The following is a 17,819-nucleotide window of genomic DNA, read 5'->3' on the forward strand; positions in this document are numbered from 1 at the left end:
TCCAAAATGAATGTTTGGACAGGAGGAAGCACTGAGTAATGGAAAAACATTGGTGCACTTCTGCAAGAATCCCTGCAGGCAGCAGCACAAGTACATAACGGCAATTATTAAGCATAAGGAGTCACAGAGCCACAACAGGAATACCGTGTGCAGTTCTGAGTACCATACTATAGGGCAGATCTAACTGCACTGGAGAATGTGCAGAGGAGATCCACCAGGAAGTAACTGGTATGGAGCATTTCAGCATTAGTTACTTTTCGTTACGGTAGAGAGAGCAGAAGGTCGCAGTAGGTGGGATCCCAAATGAAGTATATAAAATGAAGGATGCAGATCAGGTGGGCAGTGTGTAACCTAGAAAAGGGGAATGAGAGTACATAGACTTAAGGTAAAAGTAGATTAATAAGGCATTTGAGGAAGAATATTTTCACCCAGTGGACAAATAAAATGAGGAATGCTTTGCCCGAGAGGTGGTGGAGGCAAGTACTTGCACAAAATTTAAGGTACTTTAATGAGTACACAAAACCATTAGCATGGAAGGCTACAGGCTCAGTGCAGGAAAATGGGACCAGTAAAGATAGGAACTTAATGGTTACAGAGGCTGATGAGTTTAAGTTCCTCAGCTGCCATAATAGAATTCAAAGCACTAATAAACAATAGCTGAGCTACAACTGCATCACTGTTTCCATTCTGGGCACTGACAGTCAGGAGAGACGTTCAAACCCTTGGAGAGCACTGAAAAGATATCTGGCAACAGATTCCAAGAATGGGGCAGCACAGTAGAGGCACATAGTTTTATAGTGTCAATTGTCATTTCTTGGGGTTCAATTCCCATAACTACCACGTGGGTTCCCTTGGGTGCTCCAATTTCCTCCCATATTCCAAAGATGTACGGTTAAGTTTAGTGAGCTGTGGGCATCCTACGCTGGTGCCAGAAGTGTGGAAACAATTCCCAGCTCAACCCTGATTTGATCCGATGCAAATAACACATTTCACTGCATATTTCAATGTACATGTGACAAACAAAGCTGATCTTTAATAAGACCTTTAAGACATAGGAGCAGAATTAGGCAATTGGGTTTTAAAATAAGGTGATGTTCGGTAATGTGGATAGACTGGAGAAGGTTGTGCTGTTTTCCTTGAAACAGAAGAGATTATGATGGGATGTGAAAAGGATATGAAAGGGATAGAGTAGATGGTAGCTACTCCCATCAGCAGACATGTAAAACTAAGCTACAGAGAATGGAAGCATTTGGGAAGAGATAACCAGAAGTTACACAGATTTTTTTTTGATAAAGCAAAGTTAGTGTCAAGGGCCTTGAATGTACTACCGAGGGTAGTAATGGGAGACGATTGCACTGCAGCATTCAAAAGGAAGTTGATTAGTACCTGAAAAAGAAATATGGACAGTAATGGGCAGAGGGTGGGTGAATACGATTTTCTTTTCAAGAGAAGCAAAGTGGTCACAATAGGCCTAATGGCAACCTCCTGTATTGCAATCATTCATTGATTCTGTGTCTTTCAGCTGATAGTCCAGAATTCAGGCTGTAGGTCTAATAATTTAACTGTATTTCCACCAAATACATCTTAACTGATATCATGCCGATATACATTTTGAAATACTTACCTAGGTAACGTGGCTCAACAACATATATTGTGCAGTTTGGTAACCGAGATACACCTTGCATACGAATATCTATGCATTTGTTAAGGCCCTTTTTTAAAAAAAATGCTACTATTCTATTTTTTTCAAATAAACAAATAATAACATGGATCTGAATCATTCTCAGATACCAAAGATAAACAACACTTGTAGATTTGTAAGAACTTGTTGCCAACATGACAGGAAAAGGATTAATTCCTAATTTAGATGAAGTTTCATTCATTAGTCTTTCTCACTTAAATCCTACAAAAAAAGGAAGTATTAGAGTAAAAATCACCCACTGGAATTAAGTGATGAATCAAAAACTTCCCTCACCCCCAGCCTGACACATAATTCAGTTCCTGTCAGTAAAGACTTCTCAAAGATTATCAAACATTGTAAAAGCATGCAAGCGGCATTCTGGTAGCCAGCAAATGACGTTTTTTAAAAAAAAAATTTGAGTAACAACAATCTGTCTGTAAAGGTAGAAATTCTATCAGCCCCATCATTTCAGACCTGCAATTTGCTGGTGATGCAAATGCCTATGTTTTACGCCTTCATGTGGTCCTCTGCCAAATCTTGATCATTAACATAATTGATGGTGCTACTAAAAGATTCAACCAAAATTGTTTTCTTTGAAAAAGAACCATTACTTTCTGCATCATCTAGGATTCTTGATTTAGATTATGAGAAAACTCAGCCCTCTTTTATTGTCATTTAGAAATGTATACATGCATTAAGAAATGATACAATGTTTCTCCAGAGTGATATCACAGAAAACAGGACAAACCAAAGACTAACACTGACAGAACCACATAATTATAACATATTGTTACAGTAGTGCAAAGCAATACCATAATTTGATGAAGAACAAACCATGGGCATGGTAAAAAAAAAAGTCTCAAAAGTCCCCGGGTCGATCGACTCCCGAGTCCCCGATAGCAGGCAGCAAAAGGGAGAAACTCCCTGCCATAAACCTCCAGGCACCGTCAACTTGCCGATACCTTGGAAGCAGCCGACCACAGCCGACACTGAGTCCATCCATCCGAAAACTTCGAGCCTCTGACCAGCCCCTCCGATACAGCCTCCCGAGCACCTTCGACCTCACCCCGGCCGCTGAAACAAGCAAAGCCGAGGATTTCGGGGCCTTCTGCTCCAGAGATTTCGGTTACCACACAGTAGCAGCGGCAGCAAAGCCAGCGTTTCAGAAGTTTTCCAGATGTTCCTCCGTACTCTCACGTCTGTCTCCATCAAATCAGAATTGTGCATAGTCCCCTACTTGACAGATAACAGATATTCGTCACCGGAGAGGCCGTGCTTGCTGCTGTAGTGCTGCCATCTTCTCCTCCTCCACATTTTGAAATGTTATCAAAGTCCAGTCATATTCAATTAATGGGTTGGGTCTGTACTTACTTTCTTGATGGACCAAAACACAGGATAAAATGTCAAGAAGTCCTAACGGTTTAAGAAAAAGGTGTGTGACACCAAGTCTGTGATATGACCATACTGGTAAATTTAAATTATTTGCACGCCTATCCAAAGATAACATGACATACTGGAAGCCGGGATGAATCTAAAATAATTTCTCACCATCTTCTTGAATTCTGGTCATGATGCAGCATGAAAGAGGTGCAGGTAATGCTGCCTTCCACATCAACCCATCAAATATTTCATTGATTAATTCAAAGGCTAGAACTAGCTAAAGTTACACTACGTTCTGTTGCTTGATCTCCCATTGGGTTGAAATTGTGATTCCTGAGCAAAGAAAAGACACTTCAAGGTCAGTTCCACTAATATAGAGAGCAGACATCCCACCCTGCAAAAACTCATTTCAGGGAGGTACCACCACCATTTCAGGGAGGTAGCACCCCCCCACCCCCGTTGACCTCCAAGGGTGTATGTAATACTTTGTTTAGTGATTTTGTCTAATCTGTAAACCAAGTTGGGTATATGCAGCAAATGTGACATTAAAATATGTACTTATATTATCATGTTTATTCTATTACAACTTTAAGCAAGTCTACAGGGAGTTTGGCCTCATCAAGTAGGACATCAATAGCGTAGCTCCTTAGCAGCTAGCCAGCTAGTTTAAATAACGTTAGCTATGCTGTAATGACACCTGTTAAACTCACCTCAACATGTCTTTTACATTTTAACCCACCATGGGCAATAGAAAAGTCACTGCTGCAAACAGTGCAGCGAGCAACACTGTCATTATTTTTGAGGTCGACTGTAAAGCCTGCCCATAGAGAAAACTGATAGGTCTACTTAGCAGGGGTCCCCAACACTTTTTGCACCACAGACCGGTTTAATATTGACAATATTCTTGCGGACTGGCCGACCAGGGGCGGGGGGGGGGGGGGGGGGGCGGTGGTGTTAATCACGACCAGAATATAGGTGATAAGTCAATAGCATCATAACATTTTAAGTAACGTCTGGATATTAAACACACAGCGCATATTTTCCCCGTATGAACATATAAAATCATTGCAACACACCAATATCGCTGAATCAGTGCGAGTCCTGAGCTTGTTTTCCTGCAACAACAAGGTCCCATCGAGGGGTGATTGGAGACAGCGATCCTCGAAGGGGGTTCCTTATGTCTAGTCTATTCCGCAATTTAGTTTTCGTTGCATTCATTGCAGAAAACTCCGCTTTGCAGCGATATGATGTTGGAAATGGAAGCAACGTTTTCAGTGCTTTCGTGGCTACCTCAGGATATTTAGCATTGACTTTGATCCAGAATGCCGGCAGAGATGTTATGTCAAACATACTTCTCAGCCTGTCGTCATTTGCAAGCTCGAGGAGTTGATCTCCTTCCCGCGCTGACATGGATGATGCGCGGGTAATGACCTCGCGTGCGTTCAAGCTCAACAGTGCGTGACAGGGAATGAGGAAGGGTGCAGCTGACTCGTATCGTTTCATATCGCCAAATCATATCGTTTCCTCACGGCCCGACCACCCTTAGCACGAAGAGAGACCAATCAGGATGCTCGCTCTCCCTCTCCCTCTCAAAAAAATCTATTTCCGGGATATTGTATATAATTTCCAGGTGTCAGGGAGCCACTATCAATATGCAGGAGACTCCCGGCTCTTCCGGGAGAGGTGGGATGTCTGAGAGAGGTTCACAAGAACTCTCGTTAGCAAATAGCAATTCCGAAGTTACAGTCAGACCAGTTTGGTCAGTCAGTCAGAAGAGACAAAAATAGTCTGTTGGAGAGCAACACACAAAATGCTGGAGGAACTCAGCACGTCAGGCAGTATCTATAGAGATTTTTCCTGCATGAGGTGAGACTGACTCAACTAGGTGCTTCCAATTATTAATATTTCCTACCGTATTTTAAGTTAACAGAGAAAGAGAGCCGATCAAACAGAAACAGAGTCAATGATACGAGCAAAGTTCACAACAATGTTAGACCTAGATTATGATCGCTTGTTTTGCTATACAAGCTGGAAACAACCAAACGTCGGACAGATATGAAAGTAGCTGGGTACCAGTGATGTGCTCAGCTGAAATATACTAAAGGCCATTCGTAGCATAACTGCAAACTGAGATGCGCAGCAACTAAACAGTTAGTCTGTTATTTTAATTTCTACTTAAGTTACCTTTAAAAAAAAATGAAACCTTGCTTTATTTCAATTACTTTTGATTAAATGCACAGCACTGTACCAGAGAAGCATAAACTATGTAGATTCTGATCTTTTATCCACAAAGCATGGAAATATTGTGCATCCAGCAATTGATGCTCACACATTTTATGCAGAATAAGCATCGAGTAAACACTGCAAAAGCAGGAAAAAAACAATGCTACTGCAGCAAAATAAACAGCTGGCTCCTCAGAGGCAAACCATATAGACTTATTAAGTTAGTATGAGGGACAGATATTGTACAAATAGCACTGTTGCTGTCAAAACTTTTATCATTCAGCTTCAGCAGTGTGTAAGCTTGTTTCTCCAAAACAGTAAAGGATACTTTTGTGCATTAGCACCAAATTTATTTGCCCTTGCTGCAATGCAGTTACCGTCGATGTGGCTTGGTCCAGTTTGCACACTGGTCGGCTTGTATCTCTCCCTGGACTTGCCATGCTGTTTTGCAGCTCTAGCTCATACTGGTCAGAAGGCATAGTTAATTCTGGGGGAGAAAAAGTTAAAGGAATTTTTATAATGAAATTGAATTTACCAAGATAATTTACAGAATGCTTCAGCCACGTAACAGTGAAAAGCTGATGCAAAAGCATGATTGCAAGGAAAAGACCACCTGCAGTCACATGGCTGAAGCTGCAATTCACTTCAAATAATTTAAAACACTCAGTTTATTACACATTAGTATCAATCTTTGCATTGGGTAAACACAGAAATAACCTGCACTAATAGGAAGATATTAAACATTTGATACCTAACTTAAAAATCTCAAATCATATAAACAGACATCACTACTGTGATGTGAGCAGAATGGAAAGATGGCCCAAAGACCCGATGCAGATTTTTTAAAAAAAAAATGTCTGTCTTAGCAAGTTTAGGGGGGGGGAAATGTATGTAAAAGATGGGAAGTTATGGAATGGTTTATTGTGTATATTTATTGTTGAATAAAGTATATTTTGAAATTAAAAAAAACATATTTCGGGGATAAATAAATTGCTGAAGCGCCTTTCTGAACGTTGCCGCTCAGGTCATTATGCAAAGAATTTAAGAAATTTAACTAAACTTGTAACGGAGAGGGAAAGCTGTGTCAGAATTATTGCTCAAACACGAGGAAATCGGCAGATGCTGGAATTTCAAGCAACACACATAAAAGTTGCTGGTGAACACAGCAGGCCAGGCAGCATCTCTAGGAAGAGGTACAGTCAATGTTTCGGGCCGAGACCCTTCGTCAGGACTAACTGAAAGAAGAGCTGGTAAGAGATTTGAAAGTGGGAGGTGGAGGGGGAGATCTGAAATGGTAGGAGAAGACGGGGGGTGGGGGGGAGGGATGGAGCCAAGAGCTGGACAGTTGATTGGCAAAAGGGATATGAGAGGATCATGGGACAGGAGGCCTAGGGAGAAAGGGGGAGGGGGGAAGCCCAGAGGATGGGCAAGGAGTATAGTGAGAGGGACAGAGGGAGAAAAAATATATAAAATAATAATAAATAAATAAGTAACGGATGGGGTACGAGGGGGAGGTGGGGCATTAACGTAAGTTAGGGAAGTCAATGTTCATGCCATCAGGTTGGAGGCCACCCAGACGGAATATAAGGTGTTGTTCCTCCAACCTGAGTGTGGCTTCATCTTTACAGTAGAGGAGGCCGTGGATAGACATATCAGAATGGGAATGGGACGTGGAGTTAAAATGTGTGGCCACTGGGAGATCCTGCTTTCTCTGGCGGACAGAGCGTAGGTGTTCAGCTACAGAAGTATTGCTGTGATCTTGTTAATGAAAATCAAGGAAATTCTCAGCAGATTCAGACTCAGGCAAAAATTACCGAGCATAGCATTTATTGCTGATTTCATGAAAAAGACAAGAAAGGAGATTTGACAGATATCAACACTGATTCAAAAAGATTTCATTGGATTTATCATTGTGCTGCTTACACATGAAATCAGAGCAACTGCAGAATCAGTTTCAGTTTTGATGGATACAAATAAATTAACAAGTTTCACAGTGGGGGAAATGTAATTTGCTTGATCAATCTTAATGGACTGCTTTATTGCCAAAAACTGGTACATACATAATCTGACCAGGTTTCTAAGATATTGAGAAAAAAATCTTTGTGGGGTACACTTATGAGATTTCACAATGGTGTAGAGGAAATGAAAAGAGTGAAGTCTCCATAGTTTTTAATAATAATTTGGTTGTAGAAACATACTTGGTGAAATTCTTCCATTGCCGACAGTAAAGTATACAATCCGAAAAAAAGCATTAAATTGATATTGAGATTTTGAATGTCTCTTAAATTTGATTAATTTTTCCAGATGTTGACAAAGCTAATTTTTAAGATACTCTATAAATTCACTTCTTATCTGTTTCCTTGAAAAGTGAAAGCTCACATTTCTTCAGGCTCTCCTTAACAACACAAGCCAAAATGATATCAAGTTGTGGTTTTCTGAATGCTCAACTGGTCCCTTACATTCAAAGATTCAAAGTATGCATGCAGTATACAGCCCTGAAGTTCGTCTTCCCCACAGGCAGTTATGAAACTAAGAAGAACCATGGAACCAACCCATTCAAAAAAAAACATCAAACCTCCTCCTCTCATGTGCAAAAAAAAAAATCATGTGAACTGCAACAAAAAAAAGGACCGAAACACAGAATATAAAATGCAAAAGGCATATTCCAGTATAATCTGCAGGCCGCCCAATTCAAAAGTTGCCCAATAGTTGTAACAAAAAGTGCAACCAAAACCAGAAATAAAAAACATCATAAAAAATGAATTAGTCCAAATCTATAATCTGCATCGATTAAACGCTCTGGCCTCACCCACCAACATCGAGGGAGAGAGAGAGCTCACTTGAATGCTCCTGAGGGAAGGTCCTTGCAACAAGCCAGACCGCCATATACAGACACCTTCCTCCAGCAGCGAGCAAGCGTGAGGCTGGTAGGTGGCGGTGAACACTTGCTCACCTCCACACCAACCTCAATGATATTGTAGTACTATCATTGGAGGTATACAAAATAAGGAATGATTTGTGACAGCTAAGTAACACAGGATGATAATTGAAATTAGGGAAAAGTAAAGGCCCTTGTATTCTCCAATAAGGGCCAAGTTTTATCCTTTTGGATAAGTGAACCCAAACCACACTTACAATCATGTGGCTGGAATGATACAGCTCATAATGTTTCACTTACATATTTTTCCTTCATATATTGTAAGGCTTCAAAAATAAAAAGCAAAAAACAAACCTGTGATCTTCCCTTGCTTCAATTTCTGCACACAGTAACGAATAGAGCTGCCCTCAATCAGGAAGATATCATAAGCCGGATTCAGCATAATGTTTTCTAGGATTAGGAGTTGAACCTCTGCAGCTGGCACATTCTTACAGGTAAAAGATAACAATGCAGTCGTCAAAATTTGATATTAATAACAATAGTACTGTTCAGATATCTGATGCAATTTTGTCAGAATCAGTTTCAGATTCACTGTCTTATATGACATGAAATTTGTTTCATAGCAGCAGCACACTGTAAAGACATAAAATTACAATAAATTACAAAGAAGGGACATGATCACACATGGAAATCTGAACATTTCATTTAGATATTCCAACACAGTAATTCTCAATCTGTGGATTGGTCAGCATGCTGCTGAGGCTCATTCTGCTAATGATTTTTAAATGGATATAAGGATTCTATATTATATGAGTGCAGCCTGCGATGCCTTGTAGGCTGCACCCACATTAGCAAATCAGCAATTGTTGTGATGCATGTCCTGTTATCAGACAAAACCTGAAAATAAGACAAGGTAGATGTTCCAGCAATTTTTAAAAAAAATGCAATTTCAGCAATACATTTAAGTCAGCAAGACTAAGGAATTGATTGTGAACTTCAGGAAGGGAAAGCTGGAAGAGTATACACCATCCTCACTGAAGGATCACTGGTAAAAAGAGTGAGCAGTTTTAAGCTCCTAGGTGTCAACATCTCAAGAGGGTCTGTCTTGGGCCCAACACATTGATGCAAGCACAAAGAAGGCATGCCAGTGATTCTACTTCATTAGTTTAAGGAGATTTGGTATGTCACCAAAGACCCTGGCAAACTTTGATAGATGTATGGCAGAGAATGTTCTGATGGGTTGCATCACCATCTGGTATAGTTATACTAAGTGGATTTCAAAAATTGCACTCATAAATTCATTCCATGATGCACCCAAATCGTTCACTACTTTCTTAACGGAAGTGAGGGGAGGGGTGAAGATTAAGGAAAAAGAAACCTCTCCCTGTCCAAAACATTTCTATGAAATCAACAGTTGCCACCTTTATCAATGCATCAGAGTCACTTAAAAAGTGAAAGAAAACTTAGATTAAGTTTTCTCCTTTGTTGGACTACAGAGAATCCACAGAACACTCAGTAAAAATTCTCATCTTCCCACTTTAAAGTTAGACAAAACTGGATGAAATTTCAAACAGCATTATCATTCCTTAGTCACTTCCTCAAAGCCTTCAAAGTTTGTGCTGTGGTTCTGCAACAACTGATGAGTCTCATGCAGGAATTTGTGGCATCTGACACGGAGATGGATAGGGGTTCATGGAGTGAGTGGGTGGGTGGGTTGGTTGATTTAACTAGCTTCTTAAGGATCCCTTCCTCTGCTTGTACATGGCCTCTATGAATACTTAGTGCCTTTGTCACTGCGTGAACTGCATTAGATTAGCAATCCTATTATTTAGTGAGAAAGTTATATTTCCAGACTTATTTCCCATTCAGCATGAGGATTTTTAAAGATATTTGAGACTCCTCCTCCTCCAGAAACTTCTTGCTATTTGCCTAGTAATGCCATAATTCTGGAGATGGGGAGATTAGGCTGGGAGAGAGATTAGTTTGCCTGTCATGCATATTTGGCAGACACTGCAAGGCTTTGCCTTTTAACATTTGGGATCCTGGCATTTGGGAGACAGAGCTACGTAGCAGGTAAAGAACACCAGTTTTCTAGGTGCTAATGAGAGGCTTATATTCTAATGTACTTCAGTATAGGAATCAGCGATGGTCTAGAGTTCAGGAGCAAATGTACACATACATCCAAGTGCTATCTGCACTTATCTGTTATTTAATGACTGAAATTGGTGTGATGGAGCTGAAGATTCAACAGTTTCAGCCTGCCCTGTAGACTAGACACAACCCAAAAAAGGAGCAGTGTTACAATGAAAGATTAAAAGGGTTGATGCAATGAGAGTGTAACTGCATCCCAGTCTACACTTGGAATGGTATCTTACTTGGTGAAGACTCTAGTTCAATCATCATCCAAAAAAAAAAAAAGTGAGGACGGGTGTGAATTTTGAGACAACCAAATCTCAGAATCTTCCTGGCTGTTGCATTGTCAAAGGAGCACATGTACAGTGGTAGATGAAATTTTCTCTTCTCTGGATTTGTCACACAGTGAAGATCTTGTTCACTGTGCTCCCTGATGGAGGGATGAGGGGTGGTGGAAAGAAGCTCTTCAACCAATAGCAGAGAAGGATGCTCAGAAAGGCTTTCCTTATGATAGTCATCGGGGAGAACCTGCAGTAATAATAGTGTCTACAGCTGCTTCCTTTCTTGGAGATATTTAGATTATGGCAGAATACCCTGGGTATGCTCTGATAGAATCATATAGCACACAAGCTGCCTCCTTGAGATGGACCAATTTCACTGTATTTTACCCACACCCCTCTAAACCTTTCCTATCCATATACCTGCCCAAATATATTTTAAAAGTTGAGAACGTACCATCTCTATCATTTCCACGGGCACCCCATTCTTGTGTGCCTTCACTTACCAAATGAAAAACTTGCCTCTCAGTTCCACTTTAAATCTTTCCACCCCCATCTTTAACCTATGACCTCTAGTTTTAGACTCCCTCATTAAGTGAGAATAAAAACTGACAATCCACCTTTATCTGTGCTCTTCATTATTTTATGCACCTCAGCCTTCTTCGTTACAAGGAAAACAGTCCCAGTCTATCTCTTCTCACACAAGAGAGAAAATACTTTACCGCCATGTTTTAGAAATACAATTCCAATAAATTTCAACAGAAAGCTTATTGCTGGATGGCCTCATCAACCACTTTTGCTGCAGAATGCCAGTAAAGAAATTGGCATCCAGGGTAGGTGAGGAGTTAACTGAAGGGCTCAAAACAACATGATTCTTTTGCCACCATTTGTACTACCATTCTGCCCAGTGGCACCCTCCTGTAATAATCAAGGCTCATTGTTCTTGAACTGATATCTTAGCTCTTAGCCAGATGGATAAATGGACCATGCACAATGCTGAAGGATCTTGCAAGACATGGGTATTGGCTCGTTACTGGATCACTCGCACTTTCCATCAAGTCTGTTCATTAGGTCATGATATTTTTGAACCCCAAATTTCAGATAACCAAAGATCTAACCTGTACCTCTAACCCTACACCCACCCCCAACCTGCACCTCTAACCCTACCCGCCCCCAACTGTTTCCAATTCAAGAACATCGTGCATTTATTTAATAGTTTCCAAATCTTATGGTCATTCAAAAAGAGCCAGCCTCTTCACAGAGGTATTTATTCTGAACTTCAAGGCACACTGCAAGACACAGATGTTGTGAGTTGGGAATAGTAAGTTTGAGCATGATGCAGTGATTGCATCTTTTTTTTTTTTGAGATTTCCCACAGCAGAGTTTCCATTGCCATCATCCTTTATGGAAACCACTGGGGAAAGTAGAGACTTGTCCAGTACAGGATACAAATATTCTTAACATTTCTCATTCAGAAGATGAAACAATCTAATAAGTGTGGGCTCTTGGGTTGGAGGCACAGGTCCTTGGGTTTGTGATCATAATCTAACTATTGTCAGGCAGACAACTCCATGGAGTTAAGCTTTCCCTACTTCCTTAAGCAGAGCATTTTGAGGGTTGTAATCATTCCAACTCCAGCAGCCCACCTAATGAAGACAAGCATGCCATGCACCTTCTTTACCCACAGCCCTAGCTACTCCATGAATGACCTGGCACTCCAAGATAAGAATGTCATTGAGTAGATATATGTGCACATATTCTCTACGGGACAGTTGTTGTACACTACATTTGTGCATTAGAATTGACAGAATGAGTTTTTGATCCAACAGCACAGAGAGGTCTGGGATGATCAGAGACCAGACTTTTTAAAGACTTATACATACAGGCACTTCAACTCAGAGATAAGCATACGAAAGCATCAGTATTATACAAAATGTAAATAAACTGGAATTGCTTTAGTGATACTGCTGAAATTCAGTACCATCATTCATTGCATCCCTGCACCAAGGGGAGTTTTGGATGAAAACATTTAAAGAAATAAAACAATAATGCCATTTGTAAGAAGAAACAGGATTGGAAAATAAGTGTTGCACTCATTAATTACAGCATTTTAAAGAGTCTTAGAAATATGCCAATGTTGAATTACTCTGTAAATTGCTTCTTGTATTTTCCCTTTCAATTTGGAATTTCCTGTCTTCATTCCCGACACCAAGATGGTATCTCCCTGGATGCCATGCTTCTCCATCTCTGATATGTACGCTGGGGGAGTGTAGGCAGATTCAGAAAACTTAACTATCCTGCAATAAAAAGAATCAGGTAATTCTCACTTCACTTTCTCACTAAAGAATTAAAGTAACAAGAAATGTTCAAATCAGCTGACTATTTACATAACCACCCTAAGAAAATGTTATTTATTAGACACTTATGTGCCATTTACAAAAGATAATATGCAGAATGATAATACTCCATTCTAATGTCCCAATTAATGGATTTATACTGTAGGAACCACTGCATCAGCCAGAAGAAAGCATCTGATATTATTCAGAAACTTCAACATTACATATTATTCAAGAGCAATTACCTGCAACATCATGGCAATATTGTACAATAATAAAATACAAATACAGTATTTATTAGAATGAAAATGACCATCTACCACTCATCTCCAAGAAATTTAGTTCCATATGATATAAAACAGTCAGCACTATTACGTACTATGCACAGAAGAATATGCAAGCAATTATTCCGTTGGGATTTGGCTGCCAAGACCTTGGAGATTCCTCGAGTTATTTGTAACTTAAAGGCCAATAAAAGGAAGCCAGGTACAAGTCGAGCGGTCATTTTTGGAGTGGGGCGTGGTTAGAGTGAGAGGCTTTGGCTTAACAGGCTTTACCAAGAAGTACAGGCAGAGGGCTAAGGGAGCTGAGTCTTTTGGAATCATTTAGTTGATTGTAGAATTTAGGCTTAAGAAGTTAGAGACAAAGGTATAACAAGTGTAGACAAGGTAGCTATTAAGGCGGTGGAATGTTCACCCTATAAGACGTGGGATTCCAGGGTATGTAATGGTCTCCCTCACGACTACATCTGCAGGAAGTACACCTAACTTCAGCTCCTGAATGACAAGGCTAAGGGACTGGACCTGGACATACTCAGAACCACCCGGGAGGCTGAAAACCTCAAATAAAACTTTTACTGAGGTGGTCACACTTCAGATGGGTGACCACCAGAAGTGAGGGGAGTAATCATTTAGTGCAGGGTTCTGTTGTGGCCATTGCTCTCAGCAACAAATATATCCCCTTGGATATTGTTGAGGAGGGAGAAGACCTATCAGGGCACAGCAGCAGGAGCCAGACCAGTGGCACGGTGACCAGCTCTGAGGCTCGACAGGGAAGGGCAAAGTCAAACAGAGCGATAGTGACAGGACACTTTATAGTTCAGGGGATGGACAGGAAACTCCGTGGCCATGAAAGATGCTAGGATGGTGTGTTCGCTCCCAGGTGCTAGAGTCTAGGATGTCCCAGAGTGGCTGCAGAATATTTAAAAGGGGAAGCTGAGCTACCAGAGACCATGGTGCACATTATTACCAATGACATAGGTCCTGCACAGTGAGTATAGGGAGTTAGGAAAGAGGCTAAAGAGCAGGACCTTCAGGGTAGTAATCCCTGGATTATTCCCAGTGCCAGATGTTAGTCACAGGAACAGGATGATGGTACAACTGAATGAGTGGCTGAGAAACTGTTGCGGGGGAAGAGTTTCAGGTCCTTAGATAACTGGAACCTCTTCTGGGGCAGGGGTGATCGGTACAAGAGGGACGGGTTGCACCTAAACTTGAGGAAAACCAATATCCTGCCCGGGAGATTCACTAGTGCTACTCGGGAGGGTTTAAATTAGCTTAGCAGGGAGATGGGAAGCAGAGCTCCAGGCCAGAAAGTGGAGTGATGAAGAGGGAGGTAGATGCCAGGGTCAGTAAAAACAGGCAGGAGCAAAATAATAAATATGATGGGAAGGATGGTTTGAAGTGTGTGTATTTTGATGCTAGGAATATTATGGGTAAAGGTAATGAACTTAGAGCATGGATCGGTACATGGAGCTATGATATTGTGGCCATTACAGAGACTTGGTTGATAGAGCGACAGGAATGGGTGTTTAATGTCCCAGGTTTCAATTTCTAGAAAAGATAGAGAGGGAGGTAAGGGAGGTGGGGGAGAGCGAGTTGCACTACAATTCGGGAACAATATCACAGCTGCACTCAAAGAGAACATAATGGAGGGCTTGTCTACATGGGTAGAACAGAGGAAGAGAACAATCATTCTGATGGGATTGTACTACAGCCTCCCCAATAGCCACCGGGACATTGAGGAGGAGCAGATATGCAGGGAGATTAAGGAAAGGTGTCAAAACAATCGGGTTGCTGTCACTGGGGGGGAAGAGGTTCAACTTTCGTAATATACACTGGGACCTTCTGAGTGTAGAGGTATATAGATAGTCCAACAAGAGAAGGGGCTGCACTGGACCTGGTGTTGGGTAATGAGGCTAGCCAGGTAATAGACCTCCCAGTGAGTGAACAGTTAAGGAAAAATGACCACAACTCCTATAAGTTTTAAGATAGCTATAGATAAGGATAATTATGGATCTTGCAGGAGAGTACAGGTGTCCCCCGCTTTTTGAACGTTTGCTTTACAAAACCTCACTATTACGAAAGACCTACGTTAGTACCCTGTTTTTGCTTTCAGAAGGCGTTTTCACTGTTATGAAAAAAAATCAGCGCGCAATAAAAGGCAGCGTGCGCCCCGAGATTTGGAACGGCATTCTCGCTGGCATTGCTTAAACACGTGCTTGTGAGCAGCCGTTTGCAAGATGAGTTCCAAGGTATTGGAAAAGCCTAAAAGAGCTCGTAAGGGTGTTACATTTAGTGTACAACTAGACATAATTAAGCATTTCGATCGTGGTGAATGAAGTAAGGACTAAGTGAGTTTGGCTTGTGGAAGCTGACGAACATGATGTTGAAGAGGCTTTGGCATCCCATGGCCAAGAACTGACAGATGAAGAGCTGATGCAATTGGAAGAGGAAAGGATAACAATTGAAACTGAATACTGTAGCGAACGGACCGAAAGTGAAGTCGTCCAGGAACTGAACGTGAAGCAACTGCGTGAGATTTTCGCTGCAATGATAAAGTACGACTTTACTTTTGAAAGGGTACGTAGGTTTAGGGGATATTTGCAGGATGGTTTGAGTCCTTACAAAGAACTGTATGATAGAAAAATGTGCGAGGCTCAGCAGTCAAGCAAGCCTTCCACATCAGCCACAGCAGACAACGAACCTCGACCTTCGACATCGAGGCGGGCAGTCATAGGAGAAGATGAGCTGCCTGCTCTAATGGAAACAGACGACGAGATGACACCTATGTGTCCCACCACCCTGCGATTCGTGGAGAATGCAGCGGTAGCCGGGAGGCACACAGCATATCTTTAAGAAAAAAGCCGAAATAAACATGCTAATTAATTAGGTGCCGCCTGACACGTAATTAATTAGCATGTTTATTTCGGCTTTTTTCTTAATGATATGCTGGATGCCTCCCGGCTACCGCTGGACCCCTGCATGCTTCGCGGTTCGGTATCTGTCGGCGGCCTGGAGGGTGGGGGCCACTGCACCATCCAACCTGCGACAACTCAGTCTAACACACCATCATCAGTGTACTCTACGCTGTCTTCCCAATTCCAGTAAGTGATACTACACTGTACATACATTATTTCTACTTTATATAGGCTGTGTATTTATCATATCATTCCTGCTTTTACTATATGTTACTGTTATTTTAGGTTTTGTGTGTTATTTGGCATGATTTGGTAGGTTATTTTTGGGTCTGTGAACGCTCACAAATTTTTGTCATATAAATAAATGGTAATTGCTTCTTCGCTTTACGACATTTCGGCTTACGAACTGTTTCATAGGAATGTTCTACCTTCAGATGGCGGGGGAAACCTGTATTAAATTAAAGCAGGACAAATCATGAGAACGTTAGGCAGGAACTAGGGAGAGCTGACTGGGAACAGTTGTTTATTGGGAAAGTCCAAACCTGACATGTGGAAGGTGTTGAAAGGCCAACTGCACAGAGTACGGGACAGGAATATTTCAGCAAGAAGGAAAGACAACGATCCAGTAAGGGAGGTTGACAAGGTAAGAGAACCTTGGATGTTGAGAGAGGTGATGAATTTATTCAAGGATAAGTATGTAAAGGTCAGGAAGCTAGAATCAAATAGAGCCCTTGGGGATTATAAATAAGCCAGAAAATAACTCAAGAGAATTAGGAAAGCAAGGAGGGGCCATGAAAATCCTTGGCAAGTAGGATTGAAGAGAATCTCCAAGCATACTATATATACACCAAGAGCAAGAGGATAACTAGGGAGAGGGTAGGCCACTCAAGGATGGGGGGGGGGGGAGGGGGGGAGAGAACATCTGCTTGTAGTGGTTGAGGTCCTTGAGTAGTTTTAATCAATATTTATCAAGGAGGATGTGGAGTGTGGAGGACAGGGAGATCAGACTTGAGCACCTTGATACGCTTGGGCATTTTGAGCTAAATGAGGAGGTAGTGTTGGGTGTCCTCAAGAGCATTAAGGTGGATAAGTCCCAGAGCCTGATGGGATAAATCCCAGGTTATTGAGAGGGGGAATAGAAAAGTTTGCTGGGACACTGACCAATATCTTTGTGTCCTCTCCAGCCATGGGCGAGGTCCCAGAGGCCTGGTAAGTAACTAATAATTTTTCATTATTAAAAAAGAGGAACCAGACATAATCCTGGATACTATAGAGAGGCGAGACTCACATCAGTGGTAGGGAAGTTACTGAAGATAAATCTTAGGGATAGGATTTATAAGCATTTGGAAAATAGTGGTCTAATTTTCCACTGGAGTTAGTCTGGTGAGGAGGGTGTGAGGACACCCAGCAGGACTAAAAAAAAAAACAAGACCTGACAAAGGGCGGATGAGCTCCTTGTGAGCTAATGGCTATCTTCCGTGGAAGAGATTAAAGCCTCACCACGTATCTACGAATCGTATGCTATGCACCTAGTTAGAAGAGACATGATGAACTTGAGCGCTGCACCGTGTGCCTGGACCTGCCCAAGGCCTCCGCCTAAGGATGGGCTGAGCTCAAAGAAGCGGCCGCGGCTGGAGGCCGACACGGCCTCGGGCTCGAGTTCAGCAGGGGTGGCGGTGGGCGGTGCCAAGGCAGCCAGCAAGAACAAACT

General features: G+C 41.6%; 1 protein-coding gene across 1 annotated transcript in view; it reads right to left on the minus strand.

The window, feature by feature from the left end:
* nup210 (nucleoporin 210) overlaps positions 1 to 17,819 on the minus strand; it is a 110,970-nt gene that overhangs the window by 64,100 nt on the left and 29,051 nt on the right. Inside the window, exons 5-8 of the mRNA XM_072280364.1 lie at positions 12,720 to 12,870; positions 8,517 to 8,649; positions 5,613 to 5,771; positions 1,625 to 1,693 (exon numbers count right to left, since the gene is read on the minus strand). Coding sequence (XP_072136465.1) covers positions 1,625 to 1,693; positions 5,613 to 5,771; positions 8,517 to 8,649; positions 12,720 to 12,870 — 512 coding nt within the window. The remainder of the gene's footprint in view (positions 1 to 1,624; positions 1,694 to 5,612; positions 5,772 to 8,516; positions 8,650 to 12,719; positions 12,871 to 17,819) is intronic.

The sequence above is a fragment of the Mobula birostris genome, chromosome 16, assembly GCF_030028105.1.
Source record: "Mobula birostris isolate sMobBir1 chromosome 16, sMobBir1.hap1, whole genome shotgun sequence".
NCBI lineage: Eukaryota > Metazoa > Chordata > Chondrichthyes > Myliobatiformes > Myliobatidae > Mobula > Mobula birostris.